Source organism: Rhodotorula graminis (genome assembly GCF_001329695.1).
Source record: "Rhodotorula graminis WP1 unplaced genomic scaffold RHOBAscaffold_6, whole genome shotgun sequence".
Taxonomy (NCBI): Eukaryota; Fungi; Basidiomycota; class Microbotryomycetes; order Sporidiobolales; family Sporidiobolaceae; genus Rhodotorula; species Rhodotorula graminis.
Window position 1 is genome coordinate 631,653 of NW_017264933.1, and position 27,856 is coordinate 659,508.

The 27,856-nt window shown below is 69.0% G+C and overlaps 12 protein-coding genes across 12 annotated transcripts; 5 read left to right on the top strand and 7 right to left on the bottom strand.

Moving 5' to 3' along the window:
• Positions 1–68: 68 nt before the first annotated feature.
• Positions 69–2,356, top strand: RHOBADRAFT_53297 (uncharacterized protein; the record flags this gene model as incomplete). The annotated part of the gene is made up of 5 exons (XM_018416765.1): positions 69–118; positions 184–280; positions 358–451; positions 514–1,242; positions 1,329–2,356. The coding sequence occupies 5 exons, from the start codon at positions 69–71 to the stop codon at positions 2,354–2,356; spliced, it is 1,998 nt and encodes a 665-aa protein (XP_018271354.1).
• Positions 2,357–2,553: 197 nt separating this feature from the next.
• On the bottom strand, positions 2,554–5,662 carry RHOBADRAFT_43810 (uncharacterized protein; the record flags this gene model as incomplete). Its single annotated transcript, XM_018414298.1, has 5 exons — positions 2,554–3,569; positions 3,691–3,719; positions 3,797–5,034; positions 5,128–5,465; positions 5,533–5,662. The coding sequence occupies 5 exons, from the start codon at positions 5,660–5,662 to the stop codon at positions 2,554–2,556; spliced, it is 2,751 nt and encodes a 916-aa protein (XP_018271355.1).
• Positions 5,663–5,991: 329 nt separating this feature from the next.
• RHOBADRAFT_53299 (uncharacterized protein) lies at positions 5,992–8,373 on the top strand (the record flags this gene model as incomplete). Its single annotated transcript, XM_018416766.1, has 4 exons — positions 5,992–6,108; positions 6,202–7,178; positions 7,311–7,515; positions 7,594–8,373. 4 exons carry the CDS (start codon positions 5,992–5,994, stop codon positions 8,371–8,373), a joined length of 2,079 nt encoding a protein of 692 aa, XP_018271356.1.
• Positions 8,374–8,443: 70 nt separating this feature from the next.
• Positions 8,444–9,586, bottom strand: RHOBADRAFT_26625 (orotidine 5'-phosphate decarboxylase; the record flags this gene model as incomplete). Its single annotated transcript, XM_018412755.1, has 4 exons — positions 8,444–8,743; positions 8,827–9,134; positions 9,219–9,330; positions 9,401–9,586. 4 exons carry the CDS (start codon positions 9,584–9,586, stop codon positions 8,510–8,512), a joined length of 840 nt encoding a protein of 279 aa, XP_018271357.1. The 3' UTR covers positions 8,444–8,509.
• A 458-nt stretch (positions 9,587–10,044) lies between these two features.
• Positions 10,045–13,783, top strand: RHOBADRAFT_53301 (glycoside hydrolase family 15 protein; the record flags this gene model as incomplete). The annotated part of the gene is made up of 16 exons (XM_018416767.1): positions 10,045–10,070; positions 10,285–10,297; positions 10,424–10,640; positions 10,721–10,771; positions 10,892–11,195; positions 11,269–11,378; positions 11,471–11,712; positions 11,855–12,036; positions 12,221–12,345; positions 12,424–12,471; positions 12,549–13,032; positions 13,104–13,112; positions 13,180–13,274; positions 13,337–13,381; positions 13,455–13,469; positions 13,538–13,783. The coding sequence occupies 16 exons, from the start codon at positions 10,045–10,047 to the stop codon at positions 13,633–13,635; spliced, it is 2,064 nt and encodes a 687-aa protein (XP_018271358.1). The 3' UTR covers positions 13,636–13,783.
• Positions 13,784–13,942: 159 nt separating this feature from the next.
• RHOBADRAFT_53302 (uncharacterized protein) lies at positions 13,943–15,754 on the bottom strand (the record flags this gene model as incomplete). Its single annotated transcript, XM_018416768.1, has 10 exons — positions 13,943–14,200; positions 14,280–14,382; positions 14,467–14,799; positions 14,864–15,018; positions 15,097–15,136; positions 15,204–15,217; positions 15,290–15,377; positions 15,438–15,481; positions 15,551–15,569; positions 15,636–15,754. Coding segments are annotated over 10 exons (1,173 nt in total), but the record flags the coding sequence as incomplete, so codon positions are not given.
• Positions 15,755–16,184: 430 nt separating this feature from the next.
• RHOBADRAFT_53303 (uncharacterized protein) lies at positions 16,185–17,871 on the bottom strand (the record flags this gene model as incomplete). The annotated part of the gene is made up of 8 exons (XM_018416769.1): positions 16,185–16,289; positions 16,375–16,552; positions 16,626–16,861; positions 16,924–17,033; positions 17,106–17,207; positions 17,292–17,412; positions 17,517–17,760; positions 17,825–17,871. 8 exons carry the CDS (start codon positions 17,869–17,871, stop codon positions 16,185–16,187), a joined length of 1,143 nt encoding a protein of 380 aa, XP_018271360.1.
• A 638-nt stretch (positions 17,872–18,509) lies between these two features.
• On the bottom strand, positions 18,510–19,100 carry RHOBADRAFT_53304 (uncharacterized protein; the record flags this gene model as incomplete). The annotated part of the gene is made up of 3 exons (XM_018416770.1): positions 18,902–19,100; positions 18,710–18,838; positions 18,510–18,634 (listed from the first exon to the last, which is right to left on the bottom strand). The coding sequence occupies exons 1-3, from the start codon at positions 19,038–19,040 to the stop codon at positions 18,510–18,512; spliced, it is 393 nt and encodes a 130-aa protein (XP_018271361.1). The 5' UTR covers positions 19,041–19,100.
• Positions 19,101–19,396: 296 nt separating this feature from the next.
• RHOBADRAFT_36168 (uncharacterized protein) lies at positions 19,397–21,633 on the top strand (the record flags this gene model as incomplete). The annotated part of the gene is made up of 3 exons (XM_018413336.1): positions 19,397–19,588; positions 19,646–19,809; positions 19,899–21,633. The coding sequence occupies 3 exons, from the start codon at positions 19,397–19,399 to the stop codon at positions 21,427–21,429; spliced, it is 1,887 nt and encodes a 628-aa protein (XP_018271362.1). The 3' UTR covers positions 21,430–21,633.
• A 150-nt stretch (positions 21,634–21,783) lies between these two features.
• On the bottom strand, positions 21,784–24,511 carry RHOBADRAFT_53306 (uncharacterized protein; the record flags this gene model as incomplete). Its single annotated transcript, XM_018416771.1, has 10 exons — positions 21,784–22,088; positions 22,237–22,415; positions 22,585–22,685; positions 22,833–22,895; positions 22,994–23,053; positions 23,188–23,298; positions 23,463–23,703; positions 24,069–24,211; positions 24,364–24,395; positions 24,475–24,511. 10 exons carry the CDS (start codon positions 24,509–24,511, stop codon positions 21,784–21,786), a joined length of 1,272 nt encoding a protein of 423 aa, XP_018271363.1.
• Positions 24,512–25,668: 1,157 nt separating this feature from the next.
• On the bottom strand, positions 25,669–26,239 carry RHOBADRAFT_53308 (uncharacterized protein; the record flags this gene model as incomplete). The annotated part of the gene is made up of 3 exons (XM_018416772.1): positions 25,669–25,860; positions 25,939–26,036; positions 26,109–26,239. Coding segments are annotated over 3 exons (419 nt in total), but the record flags the coding sequence as incomplete, so codon positions are not given.
• Positions 26,240–26,558: 319 nt separating this feature from the next.
• On the top strand, positions 26,559–27,856 carry RHOBADRAFT_53309 (uncharacterized protein; the record flags this gene model as incomplete). Its single annotated transcript, XM_018416773.1, has 2 exons — positions 26,559–26,782; positions 26,913–27,856. Coding segments are annotated over 2 exons (1,114 nt in total), but the record flags the coding sequence as incomplete, so codon positions are not given.

Genomic DNA, 27,856 nt, shown 5'->3' on the forward strand with positions numbered 1-27,856 from the left:
AGCCTGACCCCGCACACTCCTTCTCCCTCGTCCACCGCAGCTCCCTGCTGAGCTCGACTCCAGCCACGATGAGCTCGTCGACCCACAAGCGACCACGCGTCGCCGTCATCGGCACTGGGTGAGTCCCTCTTCGCGGCGCCGATCTTCATCTGCCTCTGACCCTCGTCCCCGTCCTCCCTCCAGTCTCGCAGGCCTGTCGACCGCCTACCTCCTCAAGCAGGCCCGTGCGACACGCACCGATGGATCGACCGTCGACTTTGACGTCCACCTCTTCGAGCGCGTGCGTCCACCTCCACCCTCCTCCCCACCTCCTCGCGGCGTCAGGTCGCCGTCGGTGCTGACCTTCTCCTTGCACAGAGCGACGCACTCGGCATGGACACGGCTTCGCTCTCGATCAAGGACGAGGACGGCTCGTACCGCGTCGACGTACCCATGCGCTCCATCAACGGCGGTCCGTCCCTCGTCTCGCTTCCTTCCTCGTTCGACCCAGCGCTCACCTCGCTCAACCTACAGGCTCGCACAGTCGCGTCCACACGCTGTACCGCAGCCTCAACGTGCCCCTTGTCAAGTCCGACTTTACCTACTCGTTCTCGCGCCTCGCTCGTTCCTCTCCCTCCCTTCCGTCGACCGCGCCCGACCACCTCCTCGCGGAACCCTCATCGCCCTCGCTCCCGCCGACACCTCCACCCGAGTACCGCGAGCACGCCTCGTCTTCGCGCCCGCCGACGCCGCTCCACCACCACCAGCGGCCGACGCCCCGTCGCACGGGCCCGAGGGCCGCGCCCAAACGCGCCGCCCGGCCCCGCCAGACGACGGCGCTCCTGTACGAGGGCGCATCGGGCCTGCGCCTCCCGCCCGCGTCCATCCCGTCGCACCTGTCGCGCGCGCCGTGGCGCGCCCAGGCCGCCTACTGCGCCGACGTCGTCGCCTTCACGCTCGCGTACCTGTACCTCGTCGTGCTCGCCCTGTGGTACTGCGCGCTCGGACTCGCGTACCCGCCGCGCTCGCCGCCTGCGCCTTACACGTCGACCTCGCGCATCAAGCGCACCCTGTCGCGCGTTGCGAAGGCCGTCGGCGCGACGGTCCCGCTGCGCAACGTCGCCCGCGAGCCACTGCTCGAGTGGTGCGCGCGGCACCGCGTCCCGCGGCGCTTCACGGACGACATCCTCGTGCCGCTCATGGCCGCCGTCGCGACCGTCGGCGTCGTCGAGGCGCGCACCATGCCCGTCGGCGAGGTTCTCCGTGCGTCCCTCGCTCCCTCTTTCCTCCTCGCCCCTCGTCCGACCCTCTCTGATATGCTCCCTCTGCCGCCGCCCGCCCACCCGCAGAGTACGTCTCGTCAACCCTCGGCGCGTCTCACTACGTGACGGACCCGGCGTTCGGCGTGCGCGGCATCGTCGCAGCCCTCGCGCGCCCAGTCCCGCCCTCGAACTTGCACCTCGGCGTCGAGATCACGCGCCTCGAGCGCCTCGCGTCGTCGCCGTCCTCCTCGTCGTCGTCCCCGTCGGGCGGCGGCGGCGACGCAGGGTATCGCCTGCACGTGCGCACGCAGGAATTCGAGACGGGCGAGGACGTCGACCGCGTCCTCGAGTTTGAGCACCTCGTGTTCGCGACGCAAGCCGATCAGGCTGCGCGCCTCGTGTCGACGCTCGCCAGCCCCAGCCCCGGCCCCGGCCCCGGCTCCGACGAGCACGAGCGCGTCCACGTCGACGACGACGAGCTCGCCGCGACGCTCGACGCCCTGCGCGCCTTCACGTACGTGCGCACGCTCGTCGTCACTCACACGGACGAGAGCGTGCTGCCCCCGGCGTCGAGCGACCGGCGCGACCTCAACCTCGTCGTCTATGAGCGCGAGCCCGCGATGGCGGCGGCGGCGGCTGGGGGCGAGGACGGCGAGGACGGCGAGGACGAGCAGGACGAATGGGACGAGGCGCAGGGGCACCTCCCGCCCTCGTCGGTCGAGACGACGCACGTCATCCTCTCGAGCCGGAAGGGCAGCAGCAGCAGCGTCGGCGGCCGGCCGCCGGCGGAGCGCACGGTCCTCCAGACGACCAACCCGCTCACGCCAATCTCCGAGGCCCACACGCTCGCGAGCACGTGGTTCTCGCGCGCGTTCGTCACGCAGCGCAGCCAGCGCGCCGTCGGCGTCCTCGCTGCGCGGCACGGACACGAGCACGAGCGCGAGCACGAGCGGGGCCGACGGGCGGGAGGACCGAGGGCGCGAGGGCTGTGGTTCGCGGGGAGCTACCTCGCGAGCGGGATCCCGCTCCTCGAAGGGTGCGTCACGAGCGCCGAGGCGGTCGTGCGCGGTGTCATTGCGAGCGAGGGCGCGACGGTCGAGCGCTGGGCGTTCTGAGCCTTGGACGAGCATGTAGATCTCCCTTCTCTCTCTCTCTCCCTTTCTCTCGCCTTGCTGTAGAAGCTCTCTCATAGTCGGACATGGCATGTGCAAGTAGACTCTCTCGCATTGCGTGGCGCTCGTCGAGTTCAGAGAGCGAGAGAAGGAGAGGAAAGCGCGATGCAGGGCGCCCGTCCCTCGTCGTCCTCGTCCGCTCACTCCTGCAGGTCCTTGCCCGCCGGCGCACCAGTACCGCCGCCGCCACCGCTCCCTCGTGCTCCCGTCTCCTCCTCCGTCGACGGCTCGAGCATCATGGCCGCCCCGGCGCTGCGCGCCCCGCCGCTCGCGCCGGGCAGCAGCGGCGGCACGTTGACGCTGAGCGGCGGCTTTGGCGCGCCGCCGGGCGCCGTCGCAGGGCGGGGCGTCGCGCTCCCGCCGGAGCTGGTGGCGCTGCCCGAGCCGCCGGCCGGCGCGGACGACGACGACGCTGGGGCGCTGCCGGCCGCCGAGGAGGGCGGCGGAGCGTGGCCCGACTCGGGCGCGACAGGCGTCGACGGCGTCATGCCGCCCGCTCCTGCTCCTGCTCCTGCTCCCGCTCCCGCTCCAGCTGCCGCCGCCGCCGCCGCCGAGTCGGTCTTTGTGACCCTGCCGCAGAACCAGCTCGGGAGCCAGCCTCGGCCGCCATCGTCCTTGACGGCGTAGCTCCAGTGGTTGTAGCGCTTGAGGATGCGCAGCGTCGCGCCCTTGCGCACCTCGAGCTCGCCTGCGCCGCGAGGGACGTAGTCCATGAGGGCGACGCCGGGCGTCGACACGGACACGACGAGCGACGGCGGGATCGGGACGGTCGCCGCGTTGCCCTCGTGCGCGGGGACACCGGCTGCGGCTGCTGTCGAGGAGGCGGATGTCGTCGGGGTGGTGGAGGAGGAGGAGGAAGAGGGCCCGCCGGCAGAGGTCGAGGTGGCCGAGGTGGGCGTCTTGGCCGCCGAGGGGGACGACGCCTCGCCCGACGATGCCGCTGCGGCGCCGCCACAGAGCGACAAAGGCGGGACCGACGTTTCGAGGAGGCACCCGGCGGGGACCCAGGCCGACTTTCTCGGCGCGGGCGAGGGCGAGTACGACGACGGGTCCGGGTTGGACGAGGTCGACGACGACAGGTTCGAGGACGACGAAGGCGAGGCTTGGTCGCGGTGGACGACCCACCAGCCCTTGGTCTTGGACAGGATGACGAACGCTGAGAGAGAGAGAGAGGGAGGGAGGTTGGGACAGAGGGAGGAGAGGGGGATGTCAGGACGGACTTGCTCGAGGCGGGGAAACGGCGCGAGCGAGGGTGAGAGAGAGTAGGCTCGACGCACTGTCGCCGACGGCAACGTCGAACTCGTCCCTGTGGGCGCGGCAGCAAGGTCAGGAACTCGCGAGAGCGAGAGAACGAGAGATAGAGAGAGAGAAAGTGGGACGCACTCGCGCTCGGCGAGGTACGGGTAGATGGCGATGCAGTACCCCTGGGCCTTCTTGCCCGTCGTCGTCGTCGTTGCCCCACCCTCGTCCTTCTTGTCCGTGCCGCCCTCGCCCTCGCCCGCCTCGTCGCCCTTGTCCTTGTCCTTGTCCTTGCCGACGGGGAGCAACACGGGCGGGTGGTGCAGCCTCGTCGGGCGCGCGTTGCCCTGGAGCCCGTTGGCCGGGTTCGCCATCGCCATGGCCGACGACGCGCCGCCGGGCGCTGCGGTCCCGTCGCGGTTGACGCCCATCAAGCTGCGCTCGACGCCGCCGCCGATACCCGCCGGGCGCTTGTCCTTGCGCGCAGCGTGCTTGGCCGTCGCGACCGCGATCGGGCTCTTGATGTCCTTGATGTGCCGCAGCATAAAGACGGGGTTGTCGTTCGACTCTTTGAGCTTCTGGAACAGGAGGAGGGGCTTCTCGTCGTACGCGAGGCACCGCTCCGTGTTGCCGTAGCAGATGAAGAGCGCGTACAGCCGCCAGTCGTCGTTGATCTTGTATTTTTTGAGCGCGGCCGGGAGCACCTTGTAGCACGGGTCCTCGACCGTGACGCGGAACGAGCGGTACGGGTTGTCGGCCGAGGTCGAGGTCGAGGTCGACGAGCCCTCGCGCGTGCGGGATGTCGACGCCGAGGGCGACAGCGACGACGACGACGACGACGTGGTCGGGTTGGTCGACGACGACAAGGACGGGTCGGACGCGCCGTTGCGGGACGCCGACGAGGATGACGGGTGCAGGTGCGAGTTGGGCGTCCCACCACCACCGCCGCCCGAGTCTGGGTGGATGAGCATGGGCGCCGTCGGGGTGGTAGGTGTCGCGACGCCGCTGATGCTGATCTCGGCCGGCTGGAGGTGCGGCGCCTGCGGGCCCGTCGCCGCCGTCGAGGCGCCATCGTGCAGCGCGTGGCCGTTCACGACCTGGTACTGCTGCCCGTGCTGCGGGTACTGCTGCTGCTGCTGCTGCTGCTGCTGCGACTGGTAGTCGCCCAACGTCCTCGGCGAGTCGACGACAGGGCTGTGGGGCGAGTCGGGCAGGCCGCCGCCGCCTGCGTGGTGCGGCAGGGCGAGGGTGCTCGAGGCGCCGACGACGGGCGGCGGGTTGCGCGGGCGCGAGGGCGTCGACGACGAGCGCGACAGGGTCGACGAGTTGCTGAGCGGGTGGACAAAGCCGAGGCCGGTCGGGGAGCGGACGCTTGGGCGCGGCTGCGAGGGTGAGGGCGGGGGGCACGACGAGTGAGCGGTCGGGTTGGCGGCGCGAGCGAGCGAGGCGAGAGAGGGAGAGGGCGGGGGACGCACCTTGGTCGATGGCCCACCACCTCTCGCGACGTTGAGCGAGTCCTCGCGCAGGTTGATGAGGGCCGAGTGGAGGCTGTGCACCTCGCTCTCGAGGCGATGGATGCGCTCGTCTCGTTCCGACAAGAGGCCGAGGATCTGGTACGCCGGGAGCGGGCCTGCGCCGTCGAGGTCCTCGGACGGCGGGACATAGTGGCCGTCCTCGATGGGGATGTCCTGGGCGACCTTGAGGTCGTAGACGGCCTTGAGGATGGCGAGGCGCTGGCCGACCGAGTGGACACCGACGTCCTTGAGGGCGGCATGGTCGAGGTGGATGAGGACGTCGCCCGAGATGCCGTGGTCTGCGAGGGGGCGCGCGTACCGGTCAGGTCCAGGTCTGCAACTAGAGAAGGGCACTGTGGTGCGCACCTTGGAGCTGGTCGCGGTAGTGGGGGAAGCCGAGGTCGGCGAACAAGCGGTGGACTTGGTCCGGGTCGAGGGCGAGCAGGTCGAGGGCGTACGGCGGTGGCGGGTCGCCGTGGCCGTTCGAGGCGAGCATGTGCGCGAGGTGGGTCTAGGCTGCTCTCTGCTGGTGGTCGACGAGAGCGAGCGAGTTGGACCCTCCCCTCGTCTGAATCGCCTCGTCCTCGTCGAGAGGGGCTCGTCCCTCGCTTTCCTCGCCTCAGTCGCCCGGACAGAGCTGCACGCATCGACACGCGCTCAGTCTCGACAGCACTCCCCTCGACCCAGCTCTTCTCTCCGTGCAACCGCTCCCACCGAGCTCCCCCACCTCCGCCCCTTCATCTCGCTCAACCCACCTCGAGCGTCCACCAACCCGCGCCGCGCCCGCACTAGCACTAGCACTCGCGTACCTCAACACGCGCCCCCATGCTCGGCCACAAGTGCGGCATTTGCCTCAGCTCGCGCTCCGAGCACCTCCCGTCCACCAAACACGCCCACGAGGACTGGTGCGCTTTCACCAGCTGCGGCCACGTCTACCACCTCGTGCGTCCCCGTCCTCCTCCTCTCTCTTCCACACCCACACTGGGAGCCCTCCCCGCTGAGCCGTTCCACCCCCGCGCCGCGCCGCGCCCGCAGTCGTGCATCGAGCAGTGGCACCGCACCGCCAACGCGGCGGGCTGTCCCGCGCGCTGCGCCTCGCGCGACGTCAAGCGCCAGAAGCGGCCCGGCTCGCGCATCACCGAGTCGCTCCCGTACCTGCGCCTGTACATCGACGCGCCGCGCGCACCGGGCGCACACGTCCCGCCGTCGTCCGACGCCGTCGACGCCGCACCCGAGGTCAAGCCGCGGCGCGACAAGGGCAAGGGCAAGGCGCGCGCTGTGCCTGATGACGAGGACGACGACGAGGAGGACGAGGAGGAGGACGGGCAGGATGAGGGCGGCGCGGTGGACGAGGTGACGCGCCTGCGCCGCCAGCGCACCGAGGCGCTCGACACGGTGCGGCGGCAGCGCGACGAGCTTGCGCAGCTGCGCGAGCGCATGTGCGTCGCCGAGACGGCGGCGGCGGCGGTGGCGAGGCGGGCCCGCTCGTCCTTCCGCAGCCCGTTCTTCCCGCCCGGCGGCGACGGCAGCGGCGGCGGCGGTCCGAGAGCCCGTCACCCGTTCGGCAACGGCGAGGGCGGCGCGGACGACGAGGACGAGCTGTACGGGTACATGGACGACGACGACGACTGGTGCGCCGAGTGCGAGCAGGAGCACGACGGCGATGACGAGTGCGCGCCCTTTGCCGCCGAGCTCGCCTCGGCGCGCAACGAGCTCTCGCGCCTGCGGGCGGTCGCAGACCCGCAGGCCGTCGCCACCCTTGCGGCGCAGCTGCGCGCGCTCCAGACGCGCTTCGACGAGCTCTCGACGCGGCACGCGGCGCTCGAGGCCCAGTGCGCCGAGCAGGTGCGCGAGCGAGACGAGGCGCGCAACGTGTACCACGAGGGCAAGATCAAGTGGCAGGAGGAGGTGCGCCGGCTCAAGCAGCAGCTCGAGGCGAGTGGCGAGAGCGGCGAGGAGCGCATCCGTCAGCTCGGGCAGGAGATCCAGGACAAGGAGCACGAGATCTTCCTGTGCGTCCTGCCTCTCCCTCTCTCTCTCTCTCTCTCTCTCTCTCTCTCTCTCTCTCTCTCTCTCTCTCCTCTCTTTCCTCGGGTCGTGCTGCACGGCACGGGCGCCTTATTGACACCTCGCCTCCGTCGCAGGCTGAGAGCCGCTCAAGAAGGCCACGAGCACCGCGCCGACGAGGCGTGCAAGAAGGCGGCCGACGCGGCCCAACGAGCTCGCCACGAGTCGCTCGCCGCTCAAGCCGAGGCCAAGCGCAACGTCGACGCCGCCCTGGAGCACGCGGCGCAGGAGGTGCGGCTGCGCAAGCGCGTCGACCTCGCCAACAAGGCGGCGCTCGACAAGGTGCGTCCCGCTCTCTCTCTCTCTCTTTTGCAGTCTCTTTCCCTCGTCCTCTTCCTGACGAGATTCGCCTCCCGACAGATCAAGAAGCTCAAGGCCAAGCTCAAGGAGTTGCAGACCAAGCGCGGCATCCTTGCGCCCGACAGCGACGACGACAACGACGGCGACGATGCCTGCCTGCCCCTGAACGCCTCGATCACCCTCTCGCGCCCGCCGCGCACCTCGCTCTCGCCCGCCGACGACCCGTCCTCGGCCTTCCGCGTCAACAACAACTCGTGCCTCGTGCTCGCGAGCCCGACGACCAAGCAGCAGCAGCGCTCGGCACGGCGCCGCACGCCGTTCGACGAGACGTGCGACGTGTCGCTCGAGACGGACCCGGTCGAGGACGCCGACGCCGACGCCGACGCCGACGCCGACGCGCTCGAGTACGCCGACGTCGACATTGCGCACGGCGACGACGACGACGACGACGACGAGGTCGAGAACCGCCCGCCGATGCAGGTCGAGCTCGACTCGGACAGCGACATCGAGATTGTCGAGCCCGTCCCGTCCAAGTACTTCTCGTCGAGCGCCCCGGCTCGGCCCTTTGCGGCGCGCAACAGCGCCCACGACGCCGACGAGCGCTTCCTGTCGCCGCCGCCCCACTCGGCATCGGCGTCGGCGGCGGGCAAGAAGCGCGCGTTCGGGCTCACGACGCTCGCCGAGGGCTCGTCGGCGGCGGCGTCGACGAGCCGGTGGGCGAGCAAGAAGCCGGCGCTGTCCCAGTCGCGCAGCGACAAGTACCTGCCCGACTTTGCGTCGGCGGCGTCGGTGCGCAAGGCGGCGGCGGTGGGCCCCAAGCACAAGGTCAAGCGGAGGTGAGGAAGGTGGCACGATGAGCTGGTCCTCCTTGTGCTGTAGCAGTCTCTCGTTGTCATTGTGGAACCCTGTTGTCGTTCTCCAGCCCTCGACTCGTTGCAGCGTTCGTCTAAACAAAAGAGAGAGCGGGCCCCCGCCCTCACTGCTCGAGCCGGTCCAAGTACGCCTTCCAGCCCGCCTCCTGGTACCGCTTGCTCTGCCGCACAATCTCGTCGTCGGCGCTGCCCTCGCCACCGCCGTAGATGCCGCGCCCGACAATGATGATGTCGCACCCCGACTCGTTGACGACCTCGTCTGGCGTGCGGTACTGCTGGCCCATGCCGTCGCCCTTCGAGTCGAGCCCGACGCCGGGCGTCATGATGACGTAGTCGGCCTGCAGTGTACGAGGCAGGGTCAGTGACGTGTCCACGAGGGAGAGCACGAGAGAGAGAGAGAGAGAGAGAGAGAGGGACGCACCCCCTCGCCTGGTGCAACCCCGCCCGCCGTCTCTTCCCGCTCGTCGACGCGACGCATGGCGACAAAGCCCATGACAAAGTCGGGGAACCTCCTTGCGGCCTCGACGTTCTTGCGGGTATAGTCGCCCGTCGCGAGGTTGCCCTTTGCGCTCATCTCGGCGAGGAGGAGCAGGCCGCGCCCGAGCGGCTGGCCGACCGACGCGAGCCCTGTCAGGATGCCCTCGCCCGGGACGAGGTGCGCGTTGGTGATGTGCGACCACGAGGCAATCTTGTAGATGCCCGACGAGTACTGCAGCCGGACCGTGTTGCCTGCGGGGGCGCGCACGCGAGGGGGAGGGTCAGTGGTCGGCTCGCGCGCGAAGAGAGGGACGACGAGCGAGAGGAGGCGCGCACCGATGTCGGCAAACTTGCGGTCCTCCCAGATGAGAAAGTCGTGCTTGTCGGCGAGCGCCTGCAGTTGCTGCACGAGGTCCTGGTCAAAGTCCTCGACGATGTCGATGTGCGTCTGCGCGGCGGGGGCAGGCGAGGTCAGTCAGCTCGGGGAGGGGGAGGGGGAGGAGGAGGTCGGGGCGTACCTTGACACAGCAGATGTAAGGGCCGGCGGCGTCGGCAATGCGCAGGAGCGCCGCCTTCTTGGTCACATCGACCGAGACGCACAGGTTGGTCTGCTTGCGCTCACAGCACGCGAGGAGCTGCTGCGCGACTGGGATCGGGTGAGCGGCGGCGCGCGAGCCGTAGGTGCGCTTGGTGATCGAGGGCATGGCTCGGCGGTGTGGCTGGCGAGGCGCGATAGGTGGAAGGTCGAGGAGGTGATGAGGATTCCGGAGGAGAACGACGGTGCAGGCGATAGAGCTGCTGGATCGATGTGGGCGGATAGCAAGGCTCTGCTGGCTAGTCGGACGGGTGCTGGGCCTGGCTGAGCGATAGGCGGCGGAGAGAGGACGAGGAGCTGATGAGAATCGAAAACCCTCAGAGGATGAGACCCTCGTCGCTCGACAGCTCGCTAGAGGCTATCTGTAGCTGTAGAGCTGCACTGTAAGCTTCTTTGATCCCGTACATGGTGCCGCCTTCCTCGCTGCGAGCGACCCAAGCTGGGCGACTCGTCCACGCCCCGCCTTCGAGAAGCCGACCGTCGTCACCGGCGGCCTCTTCTCCTTGTCCACCGCTGCCTTCTGGCGTCTCGAGTCTTCTCACACAGCACTACAAGCACCTCTACATCATGGTAGTCAAGCCCAACCGCTCGGGGTGAGTCCTGCTCCCTCCTCCGTCCCGAGGTCCCCCACTTTCACCGAGGCGCTTGTCACGCCGCTCTCGAGGCCGGTGCTGGGTCAGGGCGGGCTTCAGGTGGAGAAGGACAGTGCAGTAAGAGGTTGTGCGGACCGGCAGCGCGGCAGGTGTGCGGGTCGAGGAGCTCTGAGCTGACCCGCTTCCTTCCCCCTCCTTGCCCTCGGTCTCGCAGCGGCGCCAACTACGTGCGTCCTCCTCCCGCTCGTCCTTCCACATGGCAGTCTCTGACACTCTTCGATCCCATCCCCGTCGCCCCCTCCCTCGCGTCCTCTCGCCCACCTCCCCGAACCGCTCGACTCGACCACCGGCAGCCGTCGGGCTACACGGACGCGCAAGACCACGGCATCGTCGGCAACCTGCGCACCTGCGCCCTCGTGTCCATCTCGGGCACCGTCGCCCAGCTGTGCCTCCCGCACTTTGACTCGCCGTCCGTGTTCGCGCGCATCCTCGACAAAGACAAGGGCGGCCACTTTTCGATCCGCACCGTCAATGCGACGTCGACCAAGCAGCAGTACCTCCCGAGCACGAGTGCGTCCAGCTCTCTCGATCTCTGCCGCGGCGGACGAGGCGGCGGACTATGGACTGAACCTGCGACCGTGCGCGCGCAGACATTCTCGCGACCAAGTTCTTGTCGGACGAGGGCGTCGGCCAGATCGACGGTGCGTCCCCAGCTCTCTGCGTCGAGCGCGACGGAAGAGATCTTTGTCGAGGCCGAGTTGGCGGGTCGAAGTCGGCGTTGTCGAGCCGCTCAAACTGACCTCGACCTCTCTCGCACACAGACTACATGCCGCTTCCGGCCAACAAGTCGGACAAGTCGTTCCTGCCCTGGCTCGTGCGCCACGTGACGACGATCCGCGGCAAGCTCACGTTCACGATGGAGTGCGCGCCGGCGTTCGACTATGCGCGCGCGAGCCACGAGACGACGATCAGCAACGACGACAAGCGCGCCGACTTTGTGTGCCCGCAACACGTCGACCTCGACCTGCGGTGGGTCGTCAGCAACGGGTCGCACCCCAAGGACGGCCTCAAGGAGCCCGAGATCGAGCTCGACTACCTCGACCTGTCGGAGCGCGGCCACAAGGGGTGCGTGCGCACCCGCCCTCTCGAGCCCACGAACGCCCTGTCACTGACAGCCTCTTGCCCTCGTCGCGCACAGCCTCGGCGTCACGGCCAAGTTCACGCTCGAGGAGGGCCAGAGCGTCACGTTCGTCCTGCGCGAGCCGCCCAAGAGCGGGTCGACCTCGGGCACGGGCCGGACCAACGACGGTGCGCTCCCTCTCTCTCTCTCTCTCCTCCCCCTCCCACTCCTCGGCAGGAGCTCGACGACGACGATGAACTGACGCCTTGCGCCGGCACAGCCGTCCCCGACTGCTCGGCGTGCGACTCGGGCGAGACGCAGCCCGTCTCGTCCGAGGACCCGCCCCTGAGCCAGGCCCTCATCGAGCACCTGTACCACGACACGACGGCCTACTGGCTTTCGTGGCTCAAGCGCTGCACGTACAAGGGCCGCTGGCGCGAGGTCGTGCAGCGCGCGGCGCTCGCCCTCAAGCTCCTCACGTTCGCGCCGACGGGCGCCATCGTCGCTGCGGCAACCTTCAGCGTGCGTCCCTCGCTCTCCTCTTCCTGCGCGTGAACAAGGAGGACGGCACTGACTGCGTCCTCGCGCCCTCTTCCCCTTCCTCGTCCCGTCCTCCCCTTCCCCTCTTCCCTCTCTTCCACCTCCTCGACGCCCCGTCTCGCAGATCCCCGAGGACCTCAACGGCGCCGGCAGGAACTGGGACTACCGCTACGCGTGGATCCGCGACGCGTCCTTCACGGTCTACGCCCTCTTGCGCCTCGGCTTCACCGAAGAGGCGGATCAGTACGTCGACTGGTTGAGCGGCCTTCTGCGCGCTCGCGCCAAGGGCGAGGGCCTCCAGATCATGTGCGTCGTCCTTTTCCCATAATTTCCTGCGGCTGGCGAGGGGGCGCAACCGCCGTCGCCGCCGCCGTCGTCGACGACGACCCGTCTCGACCCACGCCCGCCGCCTTTCTCTGCCGTTTCAGTTTACTGACGGCTTGCCTCCCTCCCTTTTCTCTTCTCCCCTCCTACCTTACGCCGTCTGCAGGTACACCATCCACGGCGGCAAGGACATCCCCGAGCTCGAGCTCACGCACCTCGACGGCCACAAGGGCCAAAAGCCCGTCCGCATCGGCAACGGCGCCGCGGACCACCTCCAGCTCGACATCTACGGTGCGTCTCTCTTCTCCTCGATGTCCTGGCAGCTGTAGAGGCCGAGAGGGCGTCGTCACTTACCTTCCCTACCCGCAGGCGAGCTCCTCGACGCCGTCTACCTCGCGCAGAAGATGAGCCGACCTCGTGCGTCCACCTTTCCCTTCTCCTTCCCCTAGCATTCTCGAGCCAGAAGAGCTCACAGCCCTGGCGACCTCCCGCAGTTGCCTACGACGACTGGGTCCTCGTGCGCGACCTCGTCGACTACGTGTGCGACGTGTGGGACCAGCCCGACCTGTCGATCTGGGAGGTCCGCGGCGAGAAGCAGAACTTCCTGTACAGCAAGATCATGTGCTGGGTCGCGCTCGACCGCGGCCTGCGCCTCGCCGACAAGCGCTCGCTCCCGGCGCCGAACCGCAACAAGTGGCTCGAGAACCGCGACCGCTTGTACGACGAGATCCAGGAGCGCGGCTTCAACAAGGAGCTCGGGCACTTTGGCCAGTCGTACGAGCGCAACGACGTGCTCGACGCGGCCGTCCTCATCGCGCCGCTCGTCTTTTTCACGACGGCCAACGACCCGAGGTTCCAGGGCACGCTCAAGGCGCTCATGCGCCCCAAGGACCGCGGCGGCCTGTTTGAGAACAACCTCGTGTACCGCTACGACACGGACAAGGTCGACGACGGCACCGGCGGTGGCGAGGAGGGCAGGTGCGTCCTCGTCCACTCTCCCTTCTCAGTCGCGTCTGGGTCTGACTCTCCCTCTCGCCCCTCGCCCGCAGCTTCTCCATGTGCGCCTTCTCTCTCTCTACATCTTTTTCGCCCTGTCGCCGACGACGCTCCTTTCCTTGCGCTCAGGTGCACCCTCTGGCTCGTCGAGGCGCTCGCTCGCGCCGGCCAGTTCAACCCGCCGCAGCTCTCGCAGGCGGTCACCATCCTCGAGGACTTTATCGGTGCGCCCCCTTTGACTTCGAACCCTCTTGTCGTCGAAACTGACTCTCGCGTGCGCCGACAGGGTACACGAACCACCTCGGTCTCCTCAGCGAGGAGATCTCCAAGGGTGCGTCTCTCGAGTTCTCCTTTGCCTCTGTCCTTGAGCAGACACTGACGCAGTCTTCCTACCGCTCCCGCAGGTGGAGAGTCTCTTGGTGCGTCGCGCACTCTCTCGCCGTCTCTCTCGCTGCCCGGGGCAGCCCTGACCCTCCTCCTTCCGCAGGCAACACGCCCCAGGCCTTCTCGCTCGTCTCGCTCATCTCGACATGCTTCAACGTCGACAAAGCGAGTCAGGGCAAGAACGTCGGCCTCGCCGAGTAAGCAGGAGGAGGAGGACGTCGTCGTCGTCGTTGGGCAGGCGGGACCTTCTCAAGTGGCCGTCTCCCTCGTCGCGGCGAGCGCGTGGCTTTCTGTCGGAACGGCATTGTACAGACTTGCTTAGACGTGAAATCAATGCATCTCACTCACTCTCAGGGCGGCCGGACGACGGCGAGAACGAGAATTTGACTGCAATACCGACGCTCGAACCTGCGCGCTCCTCCCTGGCCGCGCCGACGCCCTCCCCCGACCGTGTCCTCCAGTCGAAACCTCAGTCTCGTGCGCGCGCCCCCGATCGACTGCTCGCCCTGCTGACCCGCCGCCCAAGGCTGGCCTCGCCGACGCTGCCCTGCCGCACGGCCGATTGCGCCGACCGACTCGGGCTCGCGTGCACGAATGGCTTCTCGTCCTCATCACTCGACGAGCTGACGGCGCTGCTCTCTGCGCCGGGTCCGCCGACTCGGGCGTAGGTACGGCGAGAAGGGCGGGCGAGCGAGTTGGCGACGGGACGGGGAGCGGCGCCGCCTAAGGCTGCGGCGGGAGGGGCTGTGACGACGAGCTGTTGAGCCTGTTGCAGCGGGAGAGACGTGTCAGTTAGGCGAGTCGCCGGCGTCGAGCTGAGGCGGTGCGCCAGAGGCAGGACGCACAGGAGGACCGGCGCTCGAGCCACCGGACTTGCTCTTGCCGCCGAGAGCGATCGCGACGATGGCGATGATGGCGACAATGACCGCGACGCCGGCGCCGATGAGGCTGTATAGAGAGAGAGAGAGGGCAGGGTCAGTACCGCCAACACGAGAGGGCGACGGCGAGGAGAGGAAAAGGGACCGTGCGCACATCCACTTGTTTTCCGACATCCACGCGCCCGTGTCGGCCATCGTGATCGACACGCTGTTCGTGTTCGAGCTCTCGTTGCTCGAGTCGACGCTCGCGCCCGAGTCGGCGTCGGCGCCGGCCGTGTTGTTAAGATTGAGCGTCGAGCCGTCGGCGGCCGTCGTGGTCAAGGTGGACGTCGCCGGCGCAGCGGACGACATGGCGGCGGTGTCGGGCTTGGACGTCGTCTTGGCGTTGCTGTCGGGCTCGTGCGTCTTGGCCGAATCGTCGCCCTTGGTCTGCGCCGGGTCCGCTTCATCGTCGGGGCTCGCCTCCTTGGTCTTGCTCACGGCGACGCTGCGTGCGAGGAACAAAGCGTGAGTGCCGCTCGAGCGCAAAGGGAGACTGAGCGAGGACTGACCTGGTCGGCTTGGCTTGGGTGACGACGCTAGTGACGGGCACGCCCTGAAGCGTCTGCACGACGGTCGACTGCTCGTAGACGGTCGACTGAATGATTTGGACCTCGGTCGCGAGCTGCAGCTCGTACGCCGTCGTCGTGAGCGTCACTGCGACGGTCTGTAGATCGACATGGGTGCGTCAGGACGTCGGCGTGCGTGTGAACCGTAAGAGAGCGGCAAAAAGGTTCCGGCGCACCTGGCCGTCGGTCACGGTCGTCTTGACGATCTCGGTGGCGCTGTCGCGGGAGAGAGAACAGGTCAAGATGACACCGAGAGAGTGCGTCGGACGAGAAAGAGACGGACACGGCAGTTTGAGTCTGCGGAGAGGGATGCGCACGAGCCTGTCAGTGAGGGTCCCGAGGCGAGAGGAACACGTCCACCCGACGCACCACGACGGTCGTCACCTCCTTCTCGACCGTTGAAGCGACCGCAGAAGACGTCTCGTCGCCGTCGTCGAGCGTGACCGGGACGTAGACGCTGCGTGGGCGACGAGGTCAGTGTGAATCTTCGAGAGGACACGACAAGGACGAGCCGCACGTCGTCGGGACCGCCGTGCGCACGACCGTCTTGACCGTCGTGACCTGTAGGGAGAAAGGAAACGGTCAGTGCGTCCCTCCTCGACAGGGTCCGCTCGTCGTTCTGCTCCTCACCTGGCCGACATTGACGATCCTGCGCGCGCTCGGCCGAGTCAGCTCGTCGTTCTGCGGTGCATAGGACAGCGAGAGAGGGACGCACACGTCTCGCTCGTCGAAAGCGCGTCGACTCGGCGCGGCGGTCCGTCTTGCGGCGGGAGCAGCGGCGGCGAGGCGGAAGAGGAGGGCGACGAGCGCAGATTGCGCGAGGCGGACCCGCATGGCGATGGCTGAGTTGGGCGAGCGGCGCGTAGCGAGTACTGGGGCCGAAGTGGCGAGACGAGCCGCAGCTGGAGCCGAGGAGGCGAGATGCAGCGCCGAAGCGAGATTCGGGAGGCGCGAGGGCGCGAGAAGCAGGGCCGGACTTTCCGAGCGAGCTGGCAATCAGGCTCGAGGCAAACAGGAGACGGCGCTCGCCGACGCCGACGGACGCCTCGGTCGCGTGCGCGGACACGAGGTCGACCCGCGGGAGCAGGGGCTCGAGCGCCGAGGACCCGACTTTGCCGATCAAGCGTTGAGCGCGACGAGGCCAGCGCAGAGGACGCACAGCGCAAAGGGGTGACGATAACAGACAACAGAAGAAAGACGAAAAGGCCGGACCCCCTCCCCCTCCTCGCCGACGAGCGACCCGAACTCGCCGCCGCGACCCGCCTCACCAGCCAAACCGGGTGCGGATCTCCTGCACGAGGGCGCGGATGTCCTGCGACGCGAGGTACGCGTCGACGATGTCGCCAATGTCCTCGGACGAGTCGAGGAGCTGTGCGGCGGCGAAATGAAGGCGAGGGTCAGGCTGCGCTCGAGGTCGACCAGGCACGAGAGGAGAGAGAGAGCCAGCGACGCACCTTTGCGCCCGTCATCCTGCCCGTCTTGGCGTCGAGCTGCACGCTCATGCGCCGCACCTCGCTCGGCTCGGCGTCGGGCGCGCCGTACTCGAACACGAGCTCGCTCGCGGGCGAGCCGACGGCGTACGCGTTGTGGATCCCGAGGAGCGACTTGTACAGCGCCGCCGTCGTGTCGAGCCTGTGCGCGCGTCGTCGAAGAATCAGTCGAGCTGCTCGTGCTGGCGAGAAGGAGGAAGAGGGAGGGGACGCACCACTCGCAGCCCTCCTCGGCGCGGACGTCCTGCACGCCCTTTGCGTCGCGCTCGTCCTGCTCTCGGCGCAGCTGCTTGGCCGTCTGGGCGTAGCGCTCAATGTTGATCTTACTCGCCTTGATGCGCGGCTTGAGGGCGCGCATGGCGTCCTCGCACTGCTTGGTCTGCTGCCCAATCTCGACGAGCTCGAGCTCTTGCCGGTCGCAGATGGCCGCCGCCTCGTCGACCGTGAGGCGCTGTTAAGTACGAGGGTGTCAGTGTCGAGCGCTTGTGCGGCGAGGAGGGACTGAGGACGCACCTCGGTCGCCGTGCGCTTGTTCTTGAGCATGGCAATCTCGGTCTCCATGGCCTCGCACTCGCGCAAGAGGCGCGCCGCGTGCTCGGCCTCGGCGTTGCGGCGGTTCGCCTCTGTGATCGGGGCGCGAGAGGTAAGCCGACGCTGCGGGAGGATCGAGAGATGGATAGAGGCGGGGGGCGCACCTTGCTCGACCTGCTCTGCCTCGGCGCGAATGAGGACCTCGAGCTCGGCGGCGCGCTCCTTGTGCTGCTTGAGCGCCGCCTTGGCCTCGGTGCGCTTCTTGGCTGTTCACGCGACGGTCTCGAAAGCGAGTCAGCTCGAGGTGTCGAGGTATTGCCCGCAGGCGAGGAGGAGAGCGTGCGACGCACCGACTTCGTCGTTCGCCTCCTTCGAGATGGGCTTGTGGCCGTCAGGCGCGAGGATGTGGTTGATGAACTCGAGCTTGGCGTTCGACTCGAGGTAGGCAAACTTGAGCATCGAGACGTGGTCCTGCAGCGGAGGAGGTGTGTGAGCCACGGTTCTTCATCGGAACGCGCCGCACGCCGCGCGAAGGCGGCATGCACGAGAGAGGCGAGGAGCAACTGGGGGCGCACCTTGAACACCTTGAGGTCCTCGTCGATGCGCTGCTGGTCCATCGCGTCGACGACCAAGCCCGCCTCGTTGATCTGGCCCGTCGCGTCCCCCCTCTGCGTCCACCGCGTCACGTTGTCCGTGTGCGCCTGCCCCTGCTGCCCATGCTGCCCCTGCTGCTGCCCCTGCTGCGCGCGCCCTCGCACCTGGACGCCCTCGACGAGCTTGGTCGACGCGAGTGTTTGCTGATGGTACGTCGAGAGGAGCCTGGGGGAAGAGGGGTGTCAGCTCGCTCGTGGTGGTGCGTCGCAGGGGTTGGAGATGGACGCACGCGTTGGTGCGGTCGAACAGGGCCGCGCTCGAGTCGGTGGCTGCCATCGTGGCCAGAGTCGAGACGAGGGACAAGTCGAAACCCCGCTCTGCTCGGCAGAATCTCGCTCAACGAGGCACGTGACCCGACAGTCGTCTCTCGCTCTCGTCGGCGCGACATGCTTCAATACACGCTCGTCCGTCCTGCTCGAGCCTCTACTCTCGAAGAAGCGCGCCAAAGCTGCCGCTTCTCGGGAAGCCAGCGCTCCCTCCTCTCGGACCAGCTTTCGACTCGAGCCTCGCCCGCTCTCGCTCTCGCAGACGCTCCCGGACCCGGCCGTCGAGCCGACAGAGACGCCCTCGAGCCGTGCCGAGGCCCCGCCTCCCTCGCGCCAAACCGAGCGGGCGCGCGCGACGTCGGCAAAGGCGCCCGAGCCGCACGCCGAGCGCTCGCCGAGCGCGGACGTGCGCCGAGCGACGCCGGCTCCAGCGGCGTTGCCGTGCGCGTCTCGTCGAGGTCGCACGAGCGCTTGGACGGTCGGCGAGGTCGCAGGGCGAGGATGAGCGAGGAAGAAGGTGGACCGTGGTTGCAAGCTACAGGGAGTACAGGGGCGAGCTTCCGGACACAAGGAGGGTCAGGCGGCCGCGCTTGAGACGAGGAGAAGGAGGAGGAGGACGCACGAGATGGAACCGGAACAGCTGGCGCCTCAGGGCTGTGCGGCGCTCGCCCCGCTCGGCGCCGCCGCTGTCGCCGCCGTGGCCGCCTCAGCCTTTGCCGCCTCGACCCGGTTCCTCTCTGCGCGCCGCTCACTCTGGTAGTACAGCGATCCTCCTGTAGCCCGGGGCAGAGAGGAACGTCAGAGCGAGACGAGACGAGGCGAGAAAGAGAGAGAGAGGGTGTGCGCACCGAGTGCTGCGATGACGGTAACGCCCTGGGCGGCAACGCGCAGGCGGAGCATCTTGTTGAACTGGTTGCGGTTGCCCTTCTGGAGGGCCGAGCTGGCACCGAGGAGGGCGGCGACGGTCGCGAAGCAGCCTGCGAGGATCGGGGGGTGAGCGGGTGGGCGAGGCGACGAGAAGGGGGCAGAGGGGGGCGCACCTAGTGGGACGAGCGGCTCCTCCTTGAACTTGTGGATGAACTTGTCCCACTTGGTCTGGGCCGGCCCGGTTGGTGGAGGAGCGGCCTGCCAGGCGTTCGGGTCGTCGACGACAGGGTCGGGCGTGTATTGCCGGGGCATGGTGGCTGGGTCGAAGGAGACGAGTCGAGATCGGACTGGTGCGGTAGCGGGCGGAACCAGACGAGGCGAGAGGCGAAAGTGGGGGAACCGTTCGAGAGTGAGTGAGGGGAGGGAGAAAGAGGCGGTGCTGCTGTCGGCGAGCGGGTCAGCCTCTGCACAAGGGGCGGCTTTGACAGGCTCAAATCGGGCATAGTGGGTTCTGCGCGTATGGCTGTCCGGTCAGAATGCTCACCCGAGCTTTGTGTAGTCGAGGGAGAACCGCGCTCTCATCCTCGTCGAGCTCGCCTCTGCTCGGCGCTCGCCTCGAGCCGGCTCTCGCTCCACCCCACCCACACCGCTACCTTCACCAGCACACCATGCCTCCCAAGCGCGGACAGAAGGGCTCGAAGCAGTCGTCCAAGGCTCCATCCAAGGCCGCCTCCAAGGCTCCCTCGGGCGCCAACACGCCTCGCGCTCCCACCGAGCCGCAGACGCCCGTCAAGCAGGCCCCGGGCCTCCTGGGCCTCAACTTTGGCCAGAGCTTCTCCAGCGTCGCCATCATCGACAAGGTGCGCCCCCTCGCCCTCCTCCCTCGAGAGCTAAACTGACCCCCTCGCCTCCCGCAGGAGGGCCTCGCCGACTGCATCGCCAACGACGACGGTGAGCGCCAGATCGCCTCGGCCCTGTCGTTCAGCGGCACCGAGGAGTACTACGGCGTCCCGGCCCGTGTCCAGCTCGTGCGCAACCCCAAGAACACCATCCTCGCCTTCCGCAACCTCCTCGGCAAGACGTAAGTCTCGCAGCGCCACCGCTTTCCTCTCCTAGTCGTCAAGCACACGGGCACTGACTGTCTCGGTCACGCGACCGCGCCGCCCGCAGCTTTGCCGAGGTCAAGGACGTCAAGCAGCCGTGCAACTCGGCGCCCATCGTCGACAAGGACGGCCAGCCGGCCTTCACCGTCGAGATCAACGGCGCCGCGACGACCCTGACGGCACACGACTGCGCCGTCCGCTTCCTGCGCGTCCTCCTGTCGTACGCGACCGACTTCCTCGGCCGCCCCATCTCGGACGCTGTCCTCACCGTCCCGTCCGACTTCTCGGCCGCCCAGACCGACGCCCTCGTCGCCGCCGCGACCGAGGCCGGCGTCACGGTCGTCCAGACGGTGCCCGAGGCGGCCGCCGCCCTGACGGCCTACGCCGCGACCGAGGTCGCCGACGCCGGCGCCGACAAGCTCGCGATCGACCGCAACGCCGTCGTGCTCGACGTCGGCGCCACGTCGACGACGGCGACCGTGGTCGCGATCCGCGACGGCCTGTTCCACCCGCTCGCGTCCGTGTCGGACCGCGAGCTCGGCGGCGACCTGTTTGACCAGAAGCTCATGGACTGGTTCGCCAAGGAGTTTACCAAGAAGACCAAGACGCCGCTCGAGCAGTCGAACCACCGCGCCCAGATGAAGCTGCGCCTCGCCGTCGAGGTGACCAAGAAGTCGCTGTCGGCGTCGACGACGGCGCCGTGCTCGGTCGAGTCGCTCGCCGAGGGCCTCGACTTCCACGGCACGGTGAACCGCATGCGGTTCGACCTCCTCGCCGCGTCCGTGTACGCGCGCATCGTCGCCCAGGTCGAGAAGGCGCTCGCCCAGGCCGAGCTCGACCCGCTCGACGTGACCGAGCTCGTCCTCGTCGGCGGCACGACCAAGCTCCCGACGCTCGCCAACAAGGTCCTCGACGTCCTCCGCAACGACGCGACCGTCGTCTCGAGCCAGATCGAGCCCGACGAGGTCCTCAGCAAGGGCTCGGCCCTCCAGGCCCAGTCGCTCCGCGCCGCGTTCCCCGCCGACGCGCCCAACAGCGCCGAGCTCGTCAAGCGCTCGACGACCGACAGCGCCGTCGTCGCGCCCGAGGCCCTCGCGCGCCCGCTCGGCTTTGTCCTCGAGCCCGAGCTGTCTGGCACGCCCGCCGACCTCGCGTTCGTCACGCTCGTCGACGCCCACACGCCGCTCCCCGCACGGCGCATCGTCGACGTCCCGCTCGAGTCCGACACGGTCAAGGAGGTCGTCGTCGCGCTGTGGGAGGGCGAGCACTTTGTCAAGGTGACGCCGGCCCTCACCAAGGTCGAGGCGGCAAAGGGTGCCGTCGCCGGCGCCGTCGGGTCCTTCATGGCCGCCGCCAAGAACGCGGTCGGGGCCGGCCCCGCCGAGGACGACGTGTCGGACGACGAGGACGAGGACGAGGACATTCGCACGCCCGAGGTGCGCGCGACCAAGGCCATTGCCGACCTCGTCGTGCCCGTCGACGGGAGCAAGAAGGGTTCGCACGTGCGCCTCACTATCGTCGTCGACAAGGGCGGCAAGGGCCACCTCGAGGCGCACCAGCTCGTCGACGGCGCAAAGAGCGTCACCAAGGACTTCTAGATCTTGGTCCTGCACTCGAAAAAAAGCCCCTCGTACACTCGGGCCGTCGTTCCCTCTTGTTCTCGCTCGCGTCGGAAGCTCGGTAGACGGACGAGGCGTATCCTTCCCTCTCTCCCTCTCTCTCTCTCTTTCTCTCTCGTTGTCTCTCCCGCATTGTCCCTCTGTCCCTGTCCTCCTGCAAGAGCAACCTCTTCCCGCCTCTCGAGCCGTTGTCTCTCGAAAGCGACCGCGCGAGAGAGAGACTCACAGAGAGAGTGAGAGCGCGAGAGATGCAGCTACAAGGTACACTACAAGGTCCGAGCGACGCGCACTGCGTCGCTCGCCGCGCCGACCCACACACGCACACCCGCACGCTCAGCGCATCGGGCTCGCCATGAGGCCCCCTCCCCCTCCTCCTCCTCCTCCCGCCTCCTGCCCATGTCCCGCCGCCTGCTGCGCCGCATACGCCGCCACCTGCTGCGCGTACGTCTGCCCGCCCTGCGCCTGCGCCTGAGCGTGCGGCGGCGGAAAGTGCGTCGCGGCTGCTGGACCCGTCAGGCCGAACGGGTTCAGGAGCGGGTTGGGCGCCTGCGCTGACGAGGACGAGGCGAGGACGGGAGAGGTGGTGGCCGAGGAGGACGAGGGCGGGTGGAAGTACGAGTGACGGAGGGCGGCTTTTGCTGACACGACGGAACGGGGTCGGGAGGGAGCGAGGCGGACGAGTCGAGTCGAGTCGGGAGGGAAAAGAGGGTCAGGAAGGTTCGAGCGCGAAAGGGAGAGGGAGAGAGAGGGAAAGAGAGAGGGCAAAGGCGGGACGGGACGACGCACCGCTGATGCGCCGCTCGGGGTCGATCTGGAGCATGCCGTTGAGGAGCGCGAGCGCGCGGTCGTCCATCTCGGGGAGCGCCCTGCGCAGGTCGGTCGCGCGCCACTGCGGGAACGACGCCTTGTAGTCGGGCATGTGGACGAGCCCGGGCCAGGTCGACTCGGTCGGGGTGCCCATGAGCCTGCGTGCGCGCGCGAGGCCGACAACGTCAGTGAGTTCCGCCTTGCCCGAGGAGAGAGTGAGAGGGAGAGGGAGAGGGGGGAGAGCGAGAGAGAGGGGGTAGGAGGGAGGGGGCAGAGAGAGAGGGAGTAGCGAGGGAGAGAGAGAGAGAGAGAGGGGCGAGCACGCACCGGAAGATGCGAAAGATCTGGTCAATCTCGCTGTCGCCGGGCACGAGCGGCAACCCGCTCGCCATCTCGGCAAAGATGGTCGCGCACGACCACACGTCGACCTGCAAGCGCGCGCAAGACACCGTTAGGGCTCGATTCTGTTGCCCGTGGTGCGTGGGGAGAGAGAGAGGAAGGGAGAGAGAGCGGGAGAGAGAGCGGGAGAGAGAGCGGGAGAGAGAAGGAGAGACAAGAGGGAAAGGCGGACGCACAGCCGTCGTGTAGTGCCGGCCGCCGAGGAGCACCTCGAGCGGGCGGTACCACAGCGTGATGATCTGTCGGCGAGGGCGAGGGCGACGGCGAGAGGCAGTGAGTGAGCGCCCTGGACGACACCGAGACGTCGAGAGAGAGAGAGAGGATCAGGCGGGCGCACCTCGTGCGTGTAGGTGCGCAAAGGCACGCCAAACGCCCTCGCGAGCCCAAAGTCGGCAATATGCGCGCACCCGCCTCGTCAGAGTCGGGCTGACGAGGCGGGCTCGCCTATCCGGAGCGCGACGAGCGCCGACCGAGAGAAAGAGAGAGGGAGAGAGACAGAGAGAGAGAGCGAGCGAGAGGTGGCGCGCGCACCTTGAGGTTGCCCTCCTTGTCGATGAGGAGGTTCTGCGGCTTGAGGTCGCGGTGCAAGATGCGGCGCGAGTGCAGGTGCGCGAGGCCGAGCAGGAGCTGCGACATGAACTTCTGCGGGTCGGGACGGGCGGGCGAGCGTGTGAGCGTGCGTAAGTGGGGGTACGTCGGCCAGAGGAGGTCAGGTGAGGAAGAGAGAAAGAAAGAGAGAGAGAGAGAGAGAGAGAAAGGGAGAGAGGGAGAGAGGGCGAGAGAGAGAGGGAGAGAGAGAGACGCACAGCCACAAGCTCGCTCGGCAGGCCCCTCTTTGCCCTGCCCCTGCCCCTGACATTGTGCGGCAGCCCAACAGGCGGCAGCGGTACGCTCCAGTTGCCGTCGTCGTCGAGCTGTGCGGGCTGGTGGTGGTGGGCATGCGCATTGGCGACGAGCGCGGCGGCGTCCATGTACTTCTTGAGGTCGAGGTCGAGAAACTCGAACACGAGCGAGAGAGAGTCGTCGAGTTGGATGACGTCGAGGAGCCTGGGTGGTGGTGGAGGGACGAAGAGGGGCGAGGAGGGGCGAGGAGGGGCAGGGAGGGGCAGGGAGGGGCAGGGAGGGGCAGGGAGGAGAGGGCGGGCGAGACGAGGAGGAGGAAGGTGGTGGGCGAGGTGAGGGTCAGCACGGGCGCATGACGGACCGACAGACATCGTGCTGCGCCCCTGGAGGGCACCAAGAGCCGTCCACCCGAGCGCGCTCGCCCTCGAGGCTCGCTGCAGCCGAGCGTTCGTGGGCCCGCTCGGACCCTCGCTTTGTTTCCTCCTCGCCCTCCCTCCTCCCCCTCCCCCCGCCCCGGCCCCGTCCCGCCCGCCCAACCCAGAGAGAGGCGAGAACGACCCGCAACGCACTTGACGATGCACTCGGCGCCAGCATGCGTGCTCTGCCCGAGCTCCATGAGGACGCTGACCTCGCGCAGCGCCGTGCTCGGCACGCCCTCGTCCTCGTCCTCGAGCCGGATCTTCTTGAGCGCGACGATCGTGTTGGTTGCGAGCTGTGTGCGGGTGTGTGTGCGGAGAGAGTGGTTAGCCCGGGAGGGAGCGAGGCGAGGGGGAGACGCGAGGCGACGCGTTTGATGAGCGAACGGGTGAGGAGGGGGAGGAAGGAGGGAGGGTTCCGAGAGAGAGAGAGAGAGGGGGGACGGACCTGTCGACACTTGTACACGGTGCCATAAGTGCCTGCAGGTAGGAGGCGAACAAGTCAGGTCACGCCAGTGTGCGTGGGGTGTCGCGCGACCAGGAGGAGCGGAGAGCGCACCCTCGCCAACCTTTTCGAGGCGCTCGTATTTCTCCATGGCCGGGGGGCGTTTGCGGGCGTGTGCGAGCAGAGGGCGGTGGCTGGGCTAGGCGGGCGAGAGACGAGGGAGGGAGGTCGAGGTGGGGATGCGTTGGCGAGGCGCGAGGAGGACGGAGGAGGAGGAGGGGGGAGTGCGAGAACAAGGAGCGACTCGGGGATGAGTGTGTGCGTGTAGCTGGCCGTGCAGCTGTGCAGCAGGCTCTGTGTAGCTGGCTAGCTGGCGGACGAGGTGTGGCTCACTCCGTCTCCCCCTTGCGAACGACGACGCGATCGGCCCCCTCGGCCAACTCTCTCTCCCTCTCTCTAGTTACCTCCCGCCCGCCGCCCACAACCACCACCCACAGCGCACGGCCCAAATGCCTCCTCCGCCACGCGCCGACCCGACCCTCGCGCGCGACGCCCTCGTCGCCGCGTCCCTCGTCGCCCTCGGCTCGCTCCCGCTCGTCACCTCTCTCCAGCCCCTGCGCCTCCAGGCGCGCGACCTCGCGCGCACCGTCGTCCGCGCCGCGCTCGCCGCCGCCCAGGTGTCGGCCATCGTCGTCGTCGGGGGCGCGGTGCTGATCGCGGGCGAGAGGGCGTGGTGGGGGGTCAGGAGGTGGTGGGGCGAGTACGTTGTCGGGAGGGCGATGATGAGAGGGGAGCGAAGCCCGAGGCCACCACCGCCGGCATAGGTGCGACGTGCGACTGCGGCTCGGACCAGACGGGGGGCTCTACACAACTCGCCCTTGCGCCTCTCCTCCCTCGGCGTCCCCTCGCTCGGCCGCCCCGCCTGTCCCTCCTCGCACTGCGCCTCCCTCCTCCTCGACCGCGCACCTCTCCCCACCCGCATCCACCTCCTCCCCATCTCCCTCTTCCACCCTCCCCACCGCCCCTACCGCCGCCGCAGCAGCAGCAGCAACCCTCCTCCTTGCGCTCTTGACCCTCCTCGCCCACTCCCTGAGCGCCCTCTCGCACTGTACGACGCGCGCCGCCGCGTGCGCGCCGGCGACAAAGGCGGACGCGGCGCTGCGCAGGGCGGGCGGCGGGAGCGGGGAGAATTGGGTGAGCGGGGAGCGAGGGGTGGGCGGGCGCGAGGGCGAGGGCGCGAGGGAGGGGGAGGGGGAGGGGGCGTCGAGGGGGGAGGAGGGGGCGTCGAGGGGGGAGGAGGACGAGGGGCGGGGAGCGCGACGGCGCAGGGTGCTCGATGTTGCCGCTGCCGCCGCAGGGTCGGTGTCACTGCCGGGCGCCGCAGCAGGGGCTCGAGCGCGCGTCTCGACGGTCCACCTCACGGCACCCTGCGGCGGGTGCGCCTCGTCGTTGCCCTCCTCCTCGGCCGTCGTCGACGCCGTCGTCGTCGGCTCAAGCGCACTGCAACGAGGGTCCGTGTCAGTACCCACCTCGCGAAGAGAGAGAGAGAGCGCGCGAAAGAGAGAGAGGGGAGCGCACACGCCGAGCTGCGCCGCGTGGTCGCTCAGGTCGTAGCTGCGCGGGCTGACACGCGAGGGCCCGAGGGCGAGCTTGGCGCGCGCGAGGTCGAGATGGGCCTGTCGGTCGCAAGAGACGGGTTAGAGGAGGGAGGTCCAAGTCGAGTCGGGGTCGAGGAGGGAGAGAGGGACAAAGGCGGACGCTCGCGCTTGAGGTGTGCTTCGAGCTGGGCGCGCGCGGACTGGTAGGCGTCGAGTGCGGCGAGGTACGACTCGAGGAGGGCGTCGACGGCGTCGCGCAGGGACGAGAGCGAGCGGGTCATGGGCGCGGCGCGGCGTGGCGCGGCGAGGGGGGCGTGGGTGGTGCGGGTAGGTGGCTGGTCGTGCTGGCGAGTTGATCGAGGCCCAGTCAGGCGGGAGAAGGGGCGAGGTGGTCGAGGACCGAGAGGGAGAGGGAGAGAGGCACCTCCTCGCACGGCAGCCCTCGACCACTCACCCGCTCTCGCCGCCGAGACTGCGTGCGACCCGGCACGGTGCACCGCACCACACCGAGACCCCGACCCACCGCACCCACGGTCCGCCCGCTCGCCCACCGGCGCCAGTCACCTCCCCGGTCCACCACCAAACAGCCCCCCTCTCCCTCTCGCACCGGCACACGCTTCCACCCACGCCACGCCGTGTGCCCTGCGCCCCGCTCGGCAGCGCATGGATTCCCCGTGGTCCATCGCCGCGTCGGGCTCGCGCTCGCCCCCGCCAGGGCCAGGACTCGGAGGCGGGACCGCCGCCTTGGGCCCACCGCCGCCGCACTCGGCGGCAAAGCCCAAGAGGGCCCACCGCGACGAGGGCAGGTCGAGCAGGGAATCGAGGTGCGTCGCGGCTTGCCCTCTCTTTGGGCGGGTGCCTCTCTGTGTGTGTGCGAGGGCCGGCGACTGACTCCCTCCTCCTCCTCCTCCTCCTCCCTCCCCTCGCCAACTCTCCCACTCTCGCGTGACACAGCCGGCCACCACGCCGCCGCCTCTCGCCCTCGCCGCCCCTGCCGCCCCTCGCCAGCACAAGCGCCTCGACCAGCCGGTCGCTCCCTCCTCCTCCTCCTTTCCAATCCTCCACCACCACCGCCAACAACGCGGCCTCCTCCACGACGACCTCGCGCTCCCGCCGCGCGTCGCCGTCCCTCTCGAGTCGCGCACCCGGCCACGGGCCCGGCGCGTACCCGTACCCGTACCCGTACCCGCCTCGCGACCGCGCTCGCTCCCGCCCGCGCTCCCTCTCGCCGCGCTCCTCCTCGTCCCTCCCTCCTCCTCCTCCTCCTCCTCCAACCGCCGCCACCACCGAGCGCGCCCCTCCGCCCTCGACCGCCCCGCAAGCCCAAGCCGGCTCGTCGTCGCTCCTCCCGCAGATGCTCCACGGCCGCAGGGACCAGGGCTGGGGCGACCGCAAGGCGCGCGCGCTCCTCTCCGAGCGCGGCGAGGCGGCGAGGGGCGAGGGGAGGCGTCGCGAGAGGGACAGGGACAGGGAGCGCGAGAGGGACAGGGAGCGCTCGCCGCGAGACCGAGACCGCGACCGCGACCGCTCGCCGCGCGACTACCGCCCTCGCGAGCGCGACCGCGACCGCGCGCCGTCGTCCTCGTCCTCCTCGCGGTGGGACCGCGACCGCGACCGCGACCGGCCGTCGCCCTCGGCGCCCTCGGAGCCCACCGCCTCTTCCTCCTCCACCGCCGCCGCCGCTGTCGGGGCCTCGGGCGCAAGCGCCGACTCGACTAGCGCACCAGGCCCCTCTGGGAGCCCTCGCGCCGCACCCGCATCCGCACCCGTACCCGGACCCGTACGCGCGCGGCCCCTCGCGCTCTCGCTCTCGAGCCGCGGCCCTCCCGCCTTCACCTCCCTGAGCGCCACGCCTGGCCCGGGCGCGACAGTGCACCTGCCGGACCCTGCACGCGGCG